Source organism: Danio rerio, chromosome 10 (genome assembly GCF_049306965.1).
Source record: "Danio rerio strain Tuebingen ecotype United States chromosome 10, GRCz12tu, whole genome shotgun sequence".
NCBI classification, from domain to species: domain Eukaryota; kingdom Metazoa; phylum Chordata; class Actinopteri; order Cypriniformes; family Danionidae; genus Danio; species Danio rerio.
The window spans coordinates 48,599,461-48,616,514 of NC_133185.1; the positions used below are offsets into that span (position 1 = coordinate 48,599,461).

General features: G+C 40.1%; 1 protein-coding gene across 14 annotated transcripts in view; it reads right to left on the reverse strand.

The window, feature by feature from the left end:
* Window positions 1–2,137: 2,137 nt before the first annotated feature.
* The window catches only part of edil3b (EGF-like repeats and discoidin I-like domains 3b), a 64,286-nt gene continuing 49,369 nt past the window's right edge, over window positions 2,138–17,054 (reverse strand). For 4 of the 14 annotated variants that reach the window (XM_021479469.3, XM_009305686.5, XM_021479468.3 and 1 more), the window contains one exon: window positions 12,772–16,487. In XM_021479469.3, coding sequence (XP_021335144.1) covers window positions 16,338–16,487 — 150 coding nt within the window. In that variant the 3' untranslated portion in view covers window positions 12,772–16,337. Of the gene's footprint in view, window positions 4,750–12,771; window positions 16,488–17,054 lie in introns of those variants that run through there. The other 10 variants (XM_073915265.1, XM_073915263.1, XM_068224036.2 and 7 more) reach the window with 6 other exon arrangements.

The window sequence follows — 17,054 nt, forward strand, 5'->3', positions numbered from 1 at the left end:
TTGACGGTGCTTTCTACATCTCACAGGGAGTTCGGCTGTCAGAGATCTGAGCTAGAAGCTTCATTTAGCAAATATCTGAACTTTGTTGGTGGATGAAATGTGTGTCAGAGCTTCGTAAGGTCTCAATTCAAATGTCCAAATCTGAATTTTCAGTAAAATTGAAAGGTTCAGGACACCCTGGAGAACCTTTTTTTTATATTAACAGATGTGTGTGTGTTGAGCATCAGTTAAGACAATGTTAGCACCTGTCAGCTTTAATTGTGGGGAAAACTGGATAATTTTGAGCTTTTGTCAGCTCATTTCAGCTTCCGGGTTTAAAATGATTTTTGGGGCGGATCAAAATCGGCAACATAGCGCAGTACTGCAAATGCAATGATGACGCATCGGTTTCTCATTATTATTCATAGCGGAGTTTTCTTATCCTATGAGAAGAGCCGGCTGCTTAATTATTCATGAGACCTGCCAGACCTGCCAGAGTCAAGCCCGAGCTGTGAGACAAGGACCCACGGCACACAGTATTTAGCCGTTCATGAAGGCTCATATGCGTTTGTTTCCATGATCCACGGGGTTTGTTGCATGTTTTCCCCTGCGATCCTGTCAAGGCCGATCATACAGCAAAGCTGTGTGTGTGCTGCAAGCATTTTTGTCGGGAGAGCAGTACGAAAATTAGAGAATGGCCAACGCCGTCTTTTATCAGGAGTTCATTCACATTCAGACACATCGCCGTGCTGCTGTGTTTGCCTAAATCCTCTATATTACCAGCAGGGCTAATGGTTAAAACTGAGTAAAACTGCACTGAGTCTGCTGGATACAGGGATCGAGGGAGAATCCTCATTTATAGTGTTTATATGAACACGATTATCTTTATAATGATATAAATTGTGGTTATGTGTATATGAAATTACGAATAACAAATGTAGCAGGGCATTAAATTACTGTTCATTTCTTTGCATTTTAACTTTGTAAACTATAAACTCATGCGTCTCCTCACGGTTTGTCTCATTTTGTGAGCTAACTGACAACAACAGTTGTTCGCTCCCCTTCTCCCCTGCTGGCTACGCCCACTCCTGCCCGATGCTCGCGGAGCTCCACGCCCATTAATCATGCATCTTTTGAAAAAATTCTGAAGTAGACTTTAACCGAAAGTGGGGGGGTGAAATGGCCCTTTAAAGCGACAATTGGGCCTGTCGTGATGATCGTTTGTTGTATGATATATTGCACAAAAACATATTGTGATAACTTATATTATTGTCAGTTTAAGCTCATTTTATGCCACTCATTATATAATGCCAGAATGACAATATAATATAATCACGATGCAAGAACACTTTTCAGAAGAACACATCATATTTCATTCTGAAGAATATTTGATTTAGTTCTAGTCGGTTTGTTTAACTGAAGAAAGTTTTGGCACATTCAATTGTTCATTTCATCAATGCGTTGGCAGAGGGTGTCAATGGGGCTGTAGTCATTAGGCTAAGCAGATCTGAGTGTCATCAGCATCGCTGTGGTAGGAGATTTGGTTCTCCTTTTAAAAGTCCTTTTGCATAATAGCTCCCATTTAAAATTCCGTGATATTCCAGACATTCCAAGACCAATGGGAAGCCTGATGTATTCTGGTCCGATATGGATCTGCTTTCTAAACAAAAGAAGACATGTAGCCTGTGGGAAGTGGTTGTTTGACTTGTTAGTGGTTTAGATCGAAATCATTCTGCAACACGAGCACAAGGACAGATGTGTGTCAGCAGCTTTACATGCACAGCTCCAGGCATCAGTGCAGAGGAAGTGACTGTGTGACAGGATAAACACTCTTCTTCTGTGCATTTATTGTTGTTTTACTGCTGTGTGTGTGTGTTGTGTGTCTATTGTTGCCTGTCTCATATCTGCACCAGGGTAGGGTTGCACCAGCAGTACTTTGCATAATGGAAAAAAAGGCTTTATTTAGTTTTTGTCTTGTTTTTTTTTATTAAAATACCTAGATATTCTTATATCAAGAAGCATTTTGTAGACAAGTAAAAAGTATTGTCTTGTTTGCAGAAATAAGCCCAAATTACGTGGTGTTTTCTTTTAAACGTGCTGAATAATCTGCCAGTGGTGTCAGTAATACTCATATATCAAATGAAAAACAAGATCATTTAGCTTGTTTTAAATAAGAACTCACTTTATTTTGATTTATTATTTCTAAAAACAATACAGTATTTGTTATTGCATGTTTAGAAAATGCTAGGAGCAATATTAAACTCTAAGTTCAGTTCAATTCAGCTTTATTTGTAGAGCGCTTTTACAATGTAGATTGTGTCAAAGCAGCTTCACATAGAAGATCACAGTAAATTGAAACAGTGTAGTTCAGTTTTCAGAGTTTCAGTTCAGTTCAGTGTGGTTTAATAATCACTACTGAGAGTCCAAACACTGAAGAGCAAATCCATCCATGCGCAGCTCTACAGATCCCGAACTATGCAAGCCAGTGGCGACAGCGGCGAGGGAAGAACTTCACCAATTGGCGAAAGTGAAGAATTAAAAAACCTGAAGAGAAACCAGGCTCAGATGGGCATGACCATTTCTCCTCTGGCCAAACGTCTAGTGCAGAGCTGCAGTCTAGGCGCTGGAGATCGCAGGACCTCAGCGAAGACTCGTCTGTCCCTGGAGCGTCACAGGAATCAATCTCATGCTCTCACCACAGCAGCTGCTCAGAATACGGCCTGGTCCAGGATTGTGGAAACCTTGGGATCATCACTGGTCTTGGATCGAATCAGTGGCACTGCATAGTCTGAGGGCCTCGGGATGAGCATCCCAAGGTGGAAATAGAGAATAAAGAGAATAATTAGCGTAGCTGCTGTTCATAGTGTATATAAACAAGATGTAAAAACCTGTGTGGAAACCCACTGTGATGCACTTAGTGTATGCTTTACTAAAAAGACAGGTCTTTAATCTAGTTTTGAACTGTGAGAGTGTGTCTGAGCCTCGGACATTATCAGGAAGGCTATTCCAGAGTTTAGGAGCCATAAATGAGAAGGCTCGACCTCCTTTACTTGACTTTGCTATTCTAGGTGCCCCCAGAAGCCCTGAGTTTTGAGATCTTAAAGAGCGGGTTGGATTGTAGCGAGACAGAAGGTTGGTTAGATAAACAGGAGCTAGATTATTTAGAGCTTTATAGGTGAGAAGCAATATTTTAAATTTAATACGAAACTTAACGGGCAGCCAGTGTCAGGAGGATAAAATTGGGGTGATATGATCTATATTGGGCGAGGCAGTGGCGCAGTAGGTAGTGCTGTTGCCTCACCACAAGAGGGTCGCTGGTTCAAGCCTCGGCTAAGTTGGTGTTTCTGTGTGGAGTTTGCATGTTCTCCCTGCGTTCGCGTGGGTTTCCTCCGGGTGCTCCGGTTTCCCCCACAGTCCAAAGACATGCGGTACAGGTGAATTGGGTTGGCTTAATTGTCCGTAGTGTATGAGTGACTGAATGTGTGTGTGGATGTTTCCCAGAGATGGGTTGTGGCTAGAAGGGCATCCGCTGCGTAAAAACTTGCTGGATAAGTTGGCGGTTCATTCTGCTGTGGCGACCCCGGATTAATAAAGGGACTAAGTCAACAAGCAAATGAAATGAAATGAATGATCTATATTGATAATTAAGCTATATTAAAATGATTGGGACCCAATGATTGGGTTAAAAAATGTCATTTAAATTTAATTGAAAAAAGTAGCCCATATCTGACCCAGCATTAGTGAATGACACCTTTGTTGCCCGATGATTGGTTTTGTCCATATCTGACCCAACGTTTGGTTAAAACAGCCCAACATTTCTTACAGTCAGTGTCAATGGGGTCGGTTTACTTTTGTGATGATGTCATTCTTCCTCCACCTTTGCATGGAAACAGCAGAACACAGAACTTCCTCACATCTCCTGGTTTTCCAGATGTTCATGTGAAGTGCTGCAGTCAAAACAGCGCACACACGCGCGCACACACACACAACACCCCCCCAAAATCAACACTGGCCTCTGAAGAGCCTGTTTGTCCTGATCTTCAGCTGAAAGAAACACACGGCCAGCATCTGCTTCAGAAGAGCCCATGGAAACTAGACTTTGGGCTAATTTGGGTACATTTAAGTTCTTGAGGAATGTTTATTTATGTACACTGTACACTGTAATGTACACATTTGACAAAAAATCTCACTCATACACTGACAAATCAGTCTAGATGCGGCAAATAAATTATTATTAGTAGGAGTAGTAGTAATATTAGTAGAAGTATTCAACCCAGGCTCATTCTGAAAACGTACCTCCATATACATTTCTGGAGAGCGCTAAATATGTCACAGGATCAATGTTTTTTTTTTTTTTTGCAGTTTTTGTTTTAGTGAATCCACCAGAGGGCGCTGTGTATGCTTTTTCAGATCTCAAATTTCTCTCACGAGTGCCATTCACACCTGCAGTTCTTACGTACTTCCACCAGAGGCCACTGTCGACCTATTGACTGATCGACTGACCCACCCTCTTCCTTCCCTAAACCCAACCGACAGTGTTTTAAAAAGCAAAATCCAGAAAAAGAAAAGCCCTAGTCTGATTTGTACCACATTTTCAGATTTTACCACATTCTCATCCTGTTATTTACTTGTTTATTTTATGTTTTGGCTTTTGTTTTTGTCTTACCCGCTTTCTGGTACTGTTCATCATCAGACTCGATCCCCATCATCGTGGTCAACTCCACTCTGCGTCTGAAGTCCACCGACGTACATGGTGAGCCACTGAGCAAACTGGTAACAGCGGAAAAGCATCCATAAGCAATCAGCTAGTAGGCACGAAAAGGAACGGCATCATACCGCCCGTAGTGTTTGTTTAGGCTTGATCAGGTTTAAGCTGGACATAGCTGGTTTTGGCTGGGTTCCCAGCCTGGCTAAGCTGCTCAAGCTGGTTTTAGCTGGTCATCTCCCAGCCTGACCAGCTAAGACCAGGCTGGCAATGACTGAAAACTAGCCTTGAAATGGCCAAACCCCCTCTAAAACCAGGCTAGGCTGCTTTAAGCTGTTTTTTTCATTAGGGTATATACCTCATATGTTTGCATTACTGCAATAAGCTGTTTCTCATTGGCAATGGAATAAAATACAGGGAATATATTTGTGTTTCAATTAACAATAAGAACCGCTGTTCACTTTGACTTTAGCCTTTATAAGTTCTGTTTAGATCATGATGTTATCTGTCCTGACATACTGTGTGAAAGCATTTGTAAATTTGACTGTAAAATGACATTGTTTTGGTCTTGATTGAGTTTGTGTGTAAAAGATTGAAGTTCAAGCATTTTAAATTGGTGTTAACTGGATGCATTTTGAGTCAAAGCAACAAGAAATCTGTTAATTGTATAGCCTACGAAAATGGATGTTGTGCTAACTGTGTTAAGAGTTTAGGAAACTTGTTAAATCTATTGAAAAAACTGTCATAGCGATTGTAAAAGACTAATTTCAGATGGTCAACTTAAAATAAATGAAATATTAAACGATTCCTTAGCACGTTTGTTTTTTAATACTTAAAAAAAATAGTAAACTTACATTTGTTGTTGTTTTTATAGATGCGCATCTTCAAAATCATTTCTATAGTATAAAGTTTACATTCATATTTGTAAAATTATTTTACTTAAATTAATGTTTACATTAAACATTTGCATTTTTAGGCTTTATTTTTAACTATAATCAACTGTAAATGACCGAAACTATAATAAGTTCAGCTTTAACATCATAGTGCAGAGCGTTTGTAGTGTTTTGCGTCTTATCTTAAACAGTAAAGGAAGCTGATTGTGTGTTTCCTGGTTTTAATCCCTCCAAGCCTGTTCTTATCAGTAACAGATAAAAGAAACAACAGTTTAAAGAGGCTCCTTTCCTTGTGTCTCCACTTCCTGTCGACGTGAGATAGACGTCCGTCTTTTCCGGTCAGCGGTGTTTGTGTATGATTGACAACTGAATGAAGAGTATAGCTGCGTCCCAAATGGCACACTATACACTATGCACTCATGCACTATGTACTTATGCACTTACACACTCAACAGGATAGTACATGTATGTAGTGTTGTCCCAAATGGCACACTTATGTTTTTTTACTAGACGGAAATTCAAACCGTTTCCCTGTTGACGTTTGACGGTTGCCAAATAAGTGAAATAAACGACCGAATTATCAAATAATACCTATCGTGAGTATTGCCGCATTCACCATCGGGAGGCGCTATAATCACTCTCGTAGGAGAATTTTGCTTTCACACTCCAAAATAAATAAAGTTATTCAACATGTGCGTCCGATAGCTCCGCCCCTTCCGCTACGTAAGCAAACCTACGGTCGTTGAGTGCGTGAAGTGTCCATCATTACACACTTCATTTTAGCGGCTGAATGAGTGCATCATCCGGGTAATTAAAGTGCACTTATTATTTTAAGAGTTTTCAGTGTGAACACACTACTTACACTATTTATACTACAAAATGGCGTAGAATAGTGCATAAGTATGCGATTTGGGACGCAGCTTATCTGAGCGAACAGAGACGGCACTGTTTACTCTGCGGTAGGACAGTTTATCTCTTTTCTGCAGGACAAACTGCAACTATCCGCATTCTAATGTGCAGATAAGGTCACAATAAACCCTCAGTGCTTTTGTAATGATGTGAAATGTCCAGTAAGGGTCGGTAGTCTTGTCGTTGACATTTATGACCGCTAGAGGGCGACATTAATGCAGGTTTATAAAGTCTGCTGTTTATTAGTTCAATAAATGACTACTACAGCTGCTGTACAGTAAATAATGTCAGTTTTTTTAACAGTTTACGTATTTAGTGGTTCACAAGTGATTATTTATGGTTGTGAATTGCATTATGGGATGTTGATCTCTGCTCTGTCCACTTTTGATGTTGAAAATTCAAGTTTACTGTTAAACAAAGTGACTCTTGTTGACATTTTAGTAGTTTGAAATAATATTCCCTGCTAAAAATCCAGCTTAAACCAACCTAGGCTGTTTGGCTGGTTTTACCTGGTTGACCAGCCTAGTTTTAGAGGGGTTTTGGCCATTTCCAGGCTGGTTTCCAGCCATTTCCAGCCTGGTCTTAGCTTGTCAGTCTGGAAAATGACCAGCTAAATCCAGCTAAAACCAGCTTGATCAGCTTGGTTTAAGCTGGTCAAGCTGGTTTTGGCTGGTCATCTCCCAGCCTGACCAGCTAAGACCAGGCTGGAAATGGCCAAAACCCCTCTAAAACCAGCCAACCAGCCTACGCTGGTTTAAGCTGCTTTTTTCAGTAGGGATGTATAAGAATACAAAATATACAACACCAACACCAGACAATATGTCATTTTATTTTAATATTTTTATTGGTCTTTTGTGTGACAACACAAATTAAATATTAAGAGAGGTAAGCAGTAATTTATTGTCCATTAGACAATAGGGGATGGGCAGCAATACATTGCATCAAACCATGTCTAGCACATATGAAGAGGAATACACCTGGGCTAAAATGCTATCCTATAGATCCTCTGTCATAGGAACTCCTAGATCTCGCTCCCAAGTATCTTTAAATGCGTCAGTAGGATCATCATTCATTTAATTTATTAAATGATGAATAACTGAAATCAAATGTTTATGAGTGGTGTTCAAATCGAGGAAATTATCTATATGTGTGTTTCAGGGGTGGAATATATCACTGTAAACTATTATAAATGTAATTACGACGTCTCTTTTCTGAACTTTTCATGGTTAAAAGTTGTTTGAAGAAAGATTAAGATCCCAAAATAATTCAAAAGCAGAAATAAACAGGGAAAAATTAAAACATGAATCGCATAATACTGAAAACTGCTCATTTATGGATATTTTTTACAGAGTAATTAATAAAAAGGTGCTTTAATTTTTTATAAAATGCTCAGAGATATTAATAGAGAAATGTAGCCGTAATATAGTCTCTTATTTCAGCATCATTGACATATTATTACACTTTTAATCAATGTTTTATTTTTATAACTTATTTTTGGTCTTGATTTTTGATAATTGTAGATCGAATTCTGGTGTATTTGTGTAGTGTTAATTGACTTATTTTATTTTATTTAGTTTTAATAAGCTGAATACTTCAGCTTAAACTAAACAATTTGGCTTAAATATTTTTTATAATAAAAAGTTTATTTTTTTGTGTTGTATTTTTTACATTTTTAAATATTTTTTATATGATTATGTTTTATTATTAATTTTACTTCTAGTTTTTCTTTGTTATTTTAACTAAATGTTTTCCTAGCAGCTATCTGCATTTAAATAGTTTGATTTTAATTAATTTTTTTATAATTTTATTTGTCTATTGTGTATTTTTATTTTTTTTAAATTAAAACTAACCTTTAACTTAATTATATTTCTATTTTATTTTCTGTTTATTTTTTTATAATAATTATACACTCACCGGCCACTTTATTAGGTACACCTGTCCAACTGCTCATTAAAGCAATTTTCTAATCAGCCAATCACATTACAGCAACTCGATGCATTTAGGCATGTAGACATGTAGAGCATCTCTGAACACACAACACGTCCAACCTTGAGGCGGATGAGCTACAGCAGCAGAAGACCACACCGGGTGCCGCTCCTGTCAGCTAAGAACAGGAAACTGAGGCTACAATTCAATTCACCTATTTTATTTTTAAATAATGATAATATTACTGGTCAAACTGCTTATTATAGCTACATTAGCACAAAATAAGTCACATTTAAAGCAATTAAAACCCTGCTTTTAATTAAAGCTAATCTAAATGAACCACTTTACCTCATTTCAGCCATTAATGCAGGAAATGATCAGCATGTCTGAATGTATAAGATGACAAAAGTGAAATGCACCCCAGTCAGAGAGCATACATACAGCAGAGGTTTGCAGATTCAGCATCAGATGTGTTGAGATCCTCCTGAGTGTCAGTCAGAGCGTGTGTGTGTGTGTTCTTCATGCTGACATTATCAGCAGAAGCTGAAGATCTGCTCATGCATTTTTCATGTGTTTGGGCTCTGAGGAAGAAGAGCCTGTGAGATCTGCAGGACTGTGTTTCATCGCTTCAGACGCCTGTGAGTTCATGTCCGCATCTGAACTCAACACACGTTCGCTCTGTTGCACTTTAATTGAAATCACTTTCTCATCTGGCTTGAGGAGAGTGTTTGAGGGACAATAACCCAAATAAATCCAGCTCAAGCTCACTGGAATTAGAGTTGAAGTATGATTCGCCCTTCTGTGAATAGTTTTTTCCTTCATCAAATCTCTCTCAAATGATGTTGAACAGATTCAGGAAATTTTCACAGTATTTCCTCTAATATTTGTTCTTCTGGAGAAAGTCTTACTTGTTTTATTTTGGCAAGAATTTAAGCAGTTTTTAATAGTTTTAAAACCAAATAAACGTTAATAGAAAATCAACTCTTTCAATAATTTTTTTAGACTTTGCTGTGGTATGATTTGTATTATAGCCTATACAGGGCTCGAAATTAACTTTTTTACTTGGTAGCACCGGTGCTCCCAACTTCAAATATTTAGGAGCACCAAAAAAGTTTTAGGAGCACCAGAAAAAATTTAGGAGCACCCACCAAAAATGAATGAGCACCGCTGCAAATTGTTTTTTAAGGGATTTATTGTATTTTAAAACAACATTAATAGGACTGACAAAAACTAGAAACAACTATCTAACTAATGCTGCGAAGACATTGATATTTGTGTGCAATAATTCCAAAATGAATGTCTAATAATTAGGCCATAGAATATTAATGATGATAAAAAAAGACAATAATAGTAACAATGAATTCCATTTCTCATTATGATACTGCCTTGAATGTGCATGAATGTAGGTTATCTGCTATAAAAAGTCTGTTACTTTATGAAAAATAATTGTATAGTTTGCATCAAACAAAAATGAAGCATTGTACTAAGAAATATTGATTTTGTGCTGCTGTTTTTATATGCATGTCAATTTAATAAATAATATTTCTGCTACAAAACAAACAAAAGATTATAATAAATCATTCAATTCAATGATGAAAGCTGCAAAGCAGTCATCAGTAAATAAATAAAGAAATAATATACACCTCAAAAAAGAATAGACAAAGGAAAGTAAGTAAAGTCTCACTTCTATCACTCTTTAAAAGTTTTGGTTTCAGTTTGTGTCAATTTAACTGTTCAGTCTGAGCTGATCTTCATTTTTCTGTGTTAGTGGAAAGCAGGCGATTCAGCCGACCCAATTTATGAGCAGGCAGAGCAGGATTCTTGCGCTAACCATCGGCGCAATACCGGTCTTTGTTATGAGCTGCGTAAGTGTAAACTTAGTAAAGGCGAGCTCCTTTGGCGATGATATGTACAGTATTAGATTTGACTTTAAGCGGACATTTGCGCTGAACACGCAGTGAATGCAACGCATGGAGATTCGGGCACCTTCTCCATGAAGCGCGTACTCGATTGATCTCAGCTGGCGGATCATTATTCACACGTGACGTGTCATGATCGCTCTCATCTGCGCCTCAACTTTAGGTGGGGTTTGCAAACCTGTGTGCTTTAAGTTTTCACTCTTCAGCCGTTTGCATTTCCCCGTGGTCATAAAAGCTCCTTCCCTGTCATCTGACAGCGGAATACCTTGAGTGAATGACAGCTAATATGAACCAATATAGCGGCAGGGAAGAGCGATTCAGCACGTTTTTACAAAAAATCAAAACAGGTCGCACTACAACCATTATCTGCAGTTGCACGAATGCGCCCAAATATATTATGAGGTCGCATAGATTAATTTTCGGGCGCATATGCGAGCAAAATGGTTGCAATTTCGAGCCCTGCTATATATGCACTAATAAACTAGTCAAATGAATGAATTAATTAAATAAATTAAATGTCAGTATTGCTTTTACTCAAAAAAAATATCACTAGGTTTTGACAAATATTTTATAAAATAAAATGAGCCATTTTCATCATTTCAGCCATGGGCCGTTATGATCCAGTTATATGTTTGACATTTATGAGGCTGTGTAACATTGTTTCTGTGTTTTTGTTCTCGGTGAAAGCTGTAAAATCACATGTACATCAGTATTCACAGCCTTTGTCGTGAAGCTCTAAATTGAGCTCAGCTACATTCTGTTTCCTCTGATCATCCTTGAGATGTTTCAGCAGCTTCACTGGAGTTCACCTGTGCTCAATTCAGCTGATTGGACATGATCTGAAAAGGCTACACCTGTCTATATAAGCTTCCAGGGTTGACGGTGCATGTCAAAGCACAAACCAAGCATGAAGACAAAGGAATTGATTCGAGGCACAAGGCTGGGGAAGGTTACAGAAACATTTCTGCTGCTCTGAAAGTTCCAATGAGCACAGCGGCTTCTATCATCCATAAGTGGAAGATGTTTAACCACCAGGACTCTTCCTAGAGCTGGCCGGACATCTCAGCTGAGTGATCGGGGAAGAAGAGCTATAGTAAGGGAGGTGATCAATAACCCGATGGGCACTCTGTCTGAACTCAAGCGCACTTCAGTGGAGAGAGGAGAACCTTACAGAAGGACAACCATCCGTGCAGCAATCCACCAATTAGATCTGTATGGTAGAGCGGCCAGACAGAAGACACTCCCTGCCTGGAATTGCCAAAAGGCATCTGAAGGACTCTCAGACCATCAGAAACTAAATTCTCTGGTCTGATGAGACTCAAACTGAACTGTTTGGAGTGAACGCCAGGCGTTATGTTTGGAGAACAGCAGGCAGCGCTCATCACCAGGCTAATAGCATCTCTACAGTGAAGCATGGTGGTGTTGGCATTATGCTGTGGGGATGTGTTTCAGCAGCAGGAACTGGAAGACTAGTCAGGATAGAGGGAAAGATGAATGCAGCAATGTACAGAGACATCCTGAATGAAGACCTGCTGTAGAGTGCTCTTGACCTCAGACTGGGGCGACGCTTCATCTTCCAGCAGGACAATGACCCAAAGCACTGCCAAAACATCAATGGAGATGCTTCACAACAACTCGGTGAATGTCCTTGAGTGGCCCAGCCAGAGCCCAGACCTAAATCCTATTGAACATCTCTGGAGAGATCTGAAAATGGCTGTACACTGCTGCTTCCCATATGACCTGATAGAGCTTGAGAGGAACTGCAAAGAGGAATGGGCAAAAATTCCCAAAGACAGATGTGTCAAGCTTGTGGCATCATATTCAACAAGACTTGAGGCTGTAATCGCTGCCAAAGGTGCATCAACAAAGTATTGAGCAAAGGCTGTGCATACTGATGTACATGTGATTTACAGCTTTTTAATTTTTAATAAATTTGCAGAAATTTTAAAAACTCTTTTTTTCTCATTGTCATTATGGGGGATTGTGTGTGGAATGTTGAGGAAACAAATTAATTTAATCCATTTTGGAATAAGGCTGCAACATGTGGAAAAAGTGAAGTGCTGTCAATACTTTCCGTATGCACTGTATGTGGTTAATTTCAATTTTTATCTGCTCTAAAATATTGTATAAATCGCAAAAATACGGACTTTCCTTTGTCTTCCATTGAGTTTTTTTTTAAACTTCCTGCCCTCCATGTGAATTCTGTGCATCACCCAGAACTAAAACAATAATTATTAGGGGCTAATAACTTAGACTTCAGCTGTACAGTACATTAAGCCTATTCTCCAGTAGTTTATGTGCATGCAGTGTGTTTGTGGAGTGATTGTGAGCTCGAGGTCAGGCTGTGGTTATTGAAAGTAAAAGCATCAGCAAAAAACACAGAACAGAACAGAAAATAAATGTGCATATACATATTCAACAGACTCTTGAATTGCTCAAGGAACAGTCTCACAGTTTTGTTTTTTATTTTTAAAATGAGCATTAAGGGTTCAGTAATACCACAGTACATCATTTGATAACTGTCCAGTGTGTACTGCGATGAAGAAATACAAAGCTTTTATACATATGATTATACCAAACTGCTCTTGCTCTATTATATTTACAAGTTCTCCAAAAAAAAAAAACAACCACTACAAAAGAAAACCTCTCGTATTTTCGTTTATACAAGTTTTGTGATGAGGCCTGTCACAATAATCAATATATGGACTGATCGCACAACACATGGACATGAGCTCAATCATTTTTGGTGATGCGATATCTATCGCCCATATATAAAAACCAATTCATTTTAGCTGATTGTGCAACATCTCTATCTCTATTGGAGGTGTCGGTGTCAGTACGGTTAACAAACACTGCAGTATTTACTATAAATTACTATAGTATATTCTGACGACTGTAAATAGATCTGCTAGCAGATCTCACAGCCTCTGTTACTCTTTACCTGCACTTTTGTGTTCACATTTATTATTATTATTTATTTAGGACATGTTTTCACATTCTGACTCCAATGCCTCATTATTAAACTGTTCAAATGACTATAATTAAAGAGTTAAATATGATGTGTTCTTTGGAGGAGTGTACTTGCATTGTGGTGATGTTATATTGTCATTGTGGCATTGTATAATGAGTGGCATATATTTTGGTGGTGTGGATTTGATCAACTGGTCTCTGAATGCGATCTTCTCGATGAGAAGTTTGGGCTCGGGGGAGCCCACTTGTCCTGCGGGGATGTTTGCAGCTGGATACGTGATGCACGGGTGGGAGAAGTGGCGCGTCCTTTGTCTGGCTGCTTTGTCTCTGGAGGGTATTGAAGATATCCACCTATTCAGAACTTTCATTTCTGCTGATGGGCTCATGCGGGGCCCTGGGGTATCGACAATTGATGAAAGCGGTCAGTGCTGCTCAAAACCCCACCAGGCTGGCCGGTTTGATTGAAACAGTGATGGGCAGGCTCGCTAATAATCAGACTGCAATATTAGATCGCAAATTGGAAAACATCGGTGTGAAACTAGCAGCTTTGCAACAACATTTGGCCAAATCTGGAGACGTTAAATATCTGTGAAATTTGCAGTTATTGACCTAAAGTTGAAGTACTTTTTCGGCTCGCTTGTTTTTTTTTTCCTGCCAGACGGCCTCGGCTGGAGAAAAACAACTTCTCCAGGATAGCAAGATAAGGAGATGCTCTGAAATTCCTGCTCCCTGTCAAGGACACCTGTTGGACTCTACAGGCTTACACACGCATACACAGCTACAGATCACCACCTAGCCCCTCATCCTACACCTTCATGTGCTTTCACCCACTGGAGGGGGTAGGCGGGTCTGTGACCAGCGCCTCCATGGCTGCAGGACCAGATGGCTGCCCGCTCTCATCGGACTATATCCACATCCCCTGTTCCCATCCCCTGTGGCGATGTCATGTCTTGTCTGTGTGTTTATGTGCTTGACTGCTGGGGCTCTCTTTTTTCCCCTGTTCTCTCCCTGCCCTAATTCAAGAGCAAGGCGAGAGGGAGTTTCCTCTCCTGATATGTATCTTACTTCCTTTTTCTAAGTGCTACCTCCTGTGACCTGTCTTCCCCTGAAAATTGTGATGTTTGTGTATGGTCGGGGGGTTTTATTTCACTATACGAAAGTGTATGTGACAAATAAAGGCCTGGTTTAATTTGATTTGAATATATCCTACAACGAAAAATGGATATCGTGACAGACCTATTATGATGCAATTCTGAGTAAAAGTTGAAATTAGCTATAATCTGTGATGCAATAGTTTAGTTTTAACTTTTGTATTTGTCATATACTGAATGCTGTTCTACGTGTAGATGTGAGATCTCGGCAGGGCCGGAGCAAGCTGCACTGCCGCTCTAGGCAGAGGACGATCACGCCGCCCTCAACCCCAATGTGAAAACGAAAGTGAACGGATATGAAAATGAAGTGGGGTGTCGCGGACCTCTATTCTGCCGCCCTATGCGCGGATATAACTGAGGACGCGCGGGTGCTGAGGGAGGGAGGGAGGGAGGGAGGTGTCGCCGACGCTGCCCTCTCTATTCTGCCGCCCTATGCACGGAAATAACTGAGGACGCGCGGGTGTCGTGGACCACTAATCTGCTGCCCTACGCGCAGATTTAACTGAGGAGACGCGGGTGCTGATGGAGGTGTCGCTGACGCCGCCCTCTTTATTCTGTCGCCTATGTGCGAATATATCTGAGGACACGGGTGGTAAGGGAGGTGTCGCGGACATAACTGAGGACGCGGGTGGTAAGAGTGGTGTTGCGGACGCCGCCCTCTCTATACTGCCACCCTAGGCGGCCGCCTAGGTCGCCTTTATGGACACGCCGGCCCTGGATCTCGGGGTAAGATGTGCCACTCAATGTTTTTTTCTTATTTTATTTTATTGTAGAAAAGTGACCAACTGCAGAAAAAAATATTTTGAATATTAGTGTTTGGAAAATTAGTATATTGTTTATTTGTGTTTGTGTCTTTATTATTAGAAATATTTGTGTTATTATTATTAGAAATGCGAATATTTTCATGCAATATGTTCGGAATCGGGCGAGGCAGTGGCGCAGTAGGTAGTGCTGTCGCCTCACAGCAAAAAGGTTGCTGGTTCAAACCTCGGCTCAGTTGGCGTTTCTGTGTGGAGTTTGCATGTTCTCCCTGCCTTCGCGTGGGTTTCCTCCGGGTGCTCCGGTTTCCCCCACAGTCCAAAGACATGCGGTACAGGTGAATTGGGTAGGCTGAATTGTCCGTAGTGTATGAGTGTGTGTGTGAATGTGTGTGTAAATGTTTCCCAGAGATGGGTTGCGGCTGGAAGGGCTGGATAAAAACTTGCTGGATAAGTTGGCTGTGGCGACCCCGGATTAATAAAGGGACTAAGCCTACAAGAAAATGAATGAATGAATGTTCGGAATCACGTTGGCTTAGTGGTTAGCACTGCTGTCTCACAGCAAGAAAGTCACTGGTTTGAGTCCCGGCTGGGTCCCCTATAGCGCATGTGTTTGGACTGTGGGGGAAACCGGAGCACCCGAAGGAAACCCATGCCAACACGGGGAGAAGATGCAAACTCCACACTGAAACACCAACTGACCCAGCCGAGACTTGAACCAGCAACCGTCTTGCTGTGAGGCGACAGTGCTAAAGTTGTGAGGAAAAAAAAAAATCTGAATTGCTATGTCATATCTTTGAAAGTGGCATCAAAATATACTTGCAGTTGCGAGATATTGTAATATACAAACGTAAAATGGTGAACGAATTTGGAAACCTACGAACTCACTATAGAACAAACTCGAACTCAAAAACTACATTACTTCCCTTAGAATTTAGAGAAGAAAGCCTTAATCAAAACAGTCTTCAATAGCAGTGTGTATACGTGGCTTTACAATGGACTTTGCCCATCGGCAGTAACATTTTCCAGTCATCACAATCATCATTAAAACAATCATCGACTGTAATCAGAATCCTCCTCCTCCGCTTTTGAGTCAGCATCCTTGAGATCAGCGTTAGAAATGTTTTTCACTGTTCCTCCGGACATCCCAGCAGCTCCATCCGTACGGTGATCCGTCCATACCACGACCACGGAAGAATGCGGACAAACCGAGCGTAAATCGGCGGATCGATCACGTTCTTTCTGTGCGTCTCGTTGTCAAAGTTTCCCTGGAAGATCTGCCGATGACAGAAGAAAACCTTAAGGTAACACTGCAGATTAAAGTACACATGAAATCAATTATTAACCGTATTGATTTAGTTAGCTTACAGTGCTAGTTGTGTGCTGAACAATTCATCTGCGCAGGTCATTGAGACAAAAATAATGGTTTGCTCTTGTCATCTTCAATTGAAATCTGAAAATGCACTTCCTGTTTGTTTTCAGTTCAATGCTCAGATTAGGTCTGTCTGAGGTATTGGGCGTGGCTAACACACTTAACCACGCCCCTCCAGCTGTCAGTTTTAATAACAAACAGAAATGGTGAGCAGGAGGAGTCTGTTAGACTGTAATAACTCTCCTCAAACCCTTTTCACTATCTTTCTAAATGAAACGCCTACTTTACTATATCCAATCAGCTCGCAGTAGAAAAAAAAACAAGCCACGCACACTATTTTCTTGTTTAATGTTTTTTTTCTCTAGAAACTGCATCACAATTTGGAAAAAAAAAAATACAGACGCAGCTTCTGGTTCATGAGGACTTTAAGTACCAGTTCTCTCTATTACCTAGTGGATTATTACCTGGCAGT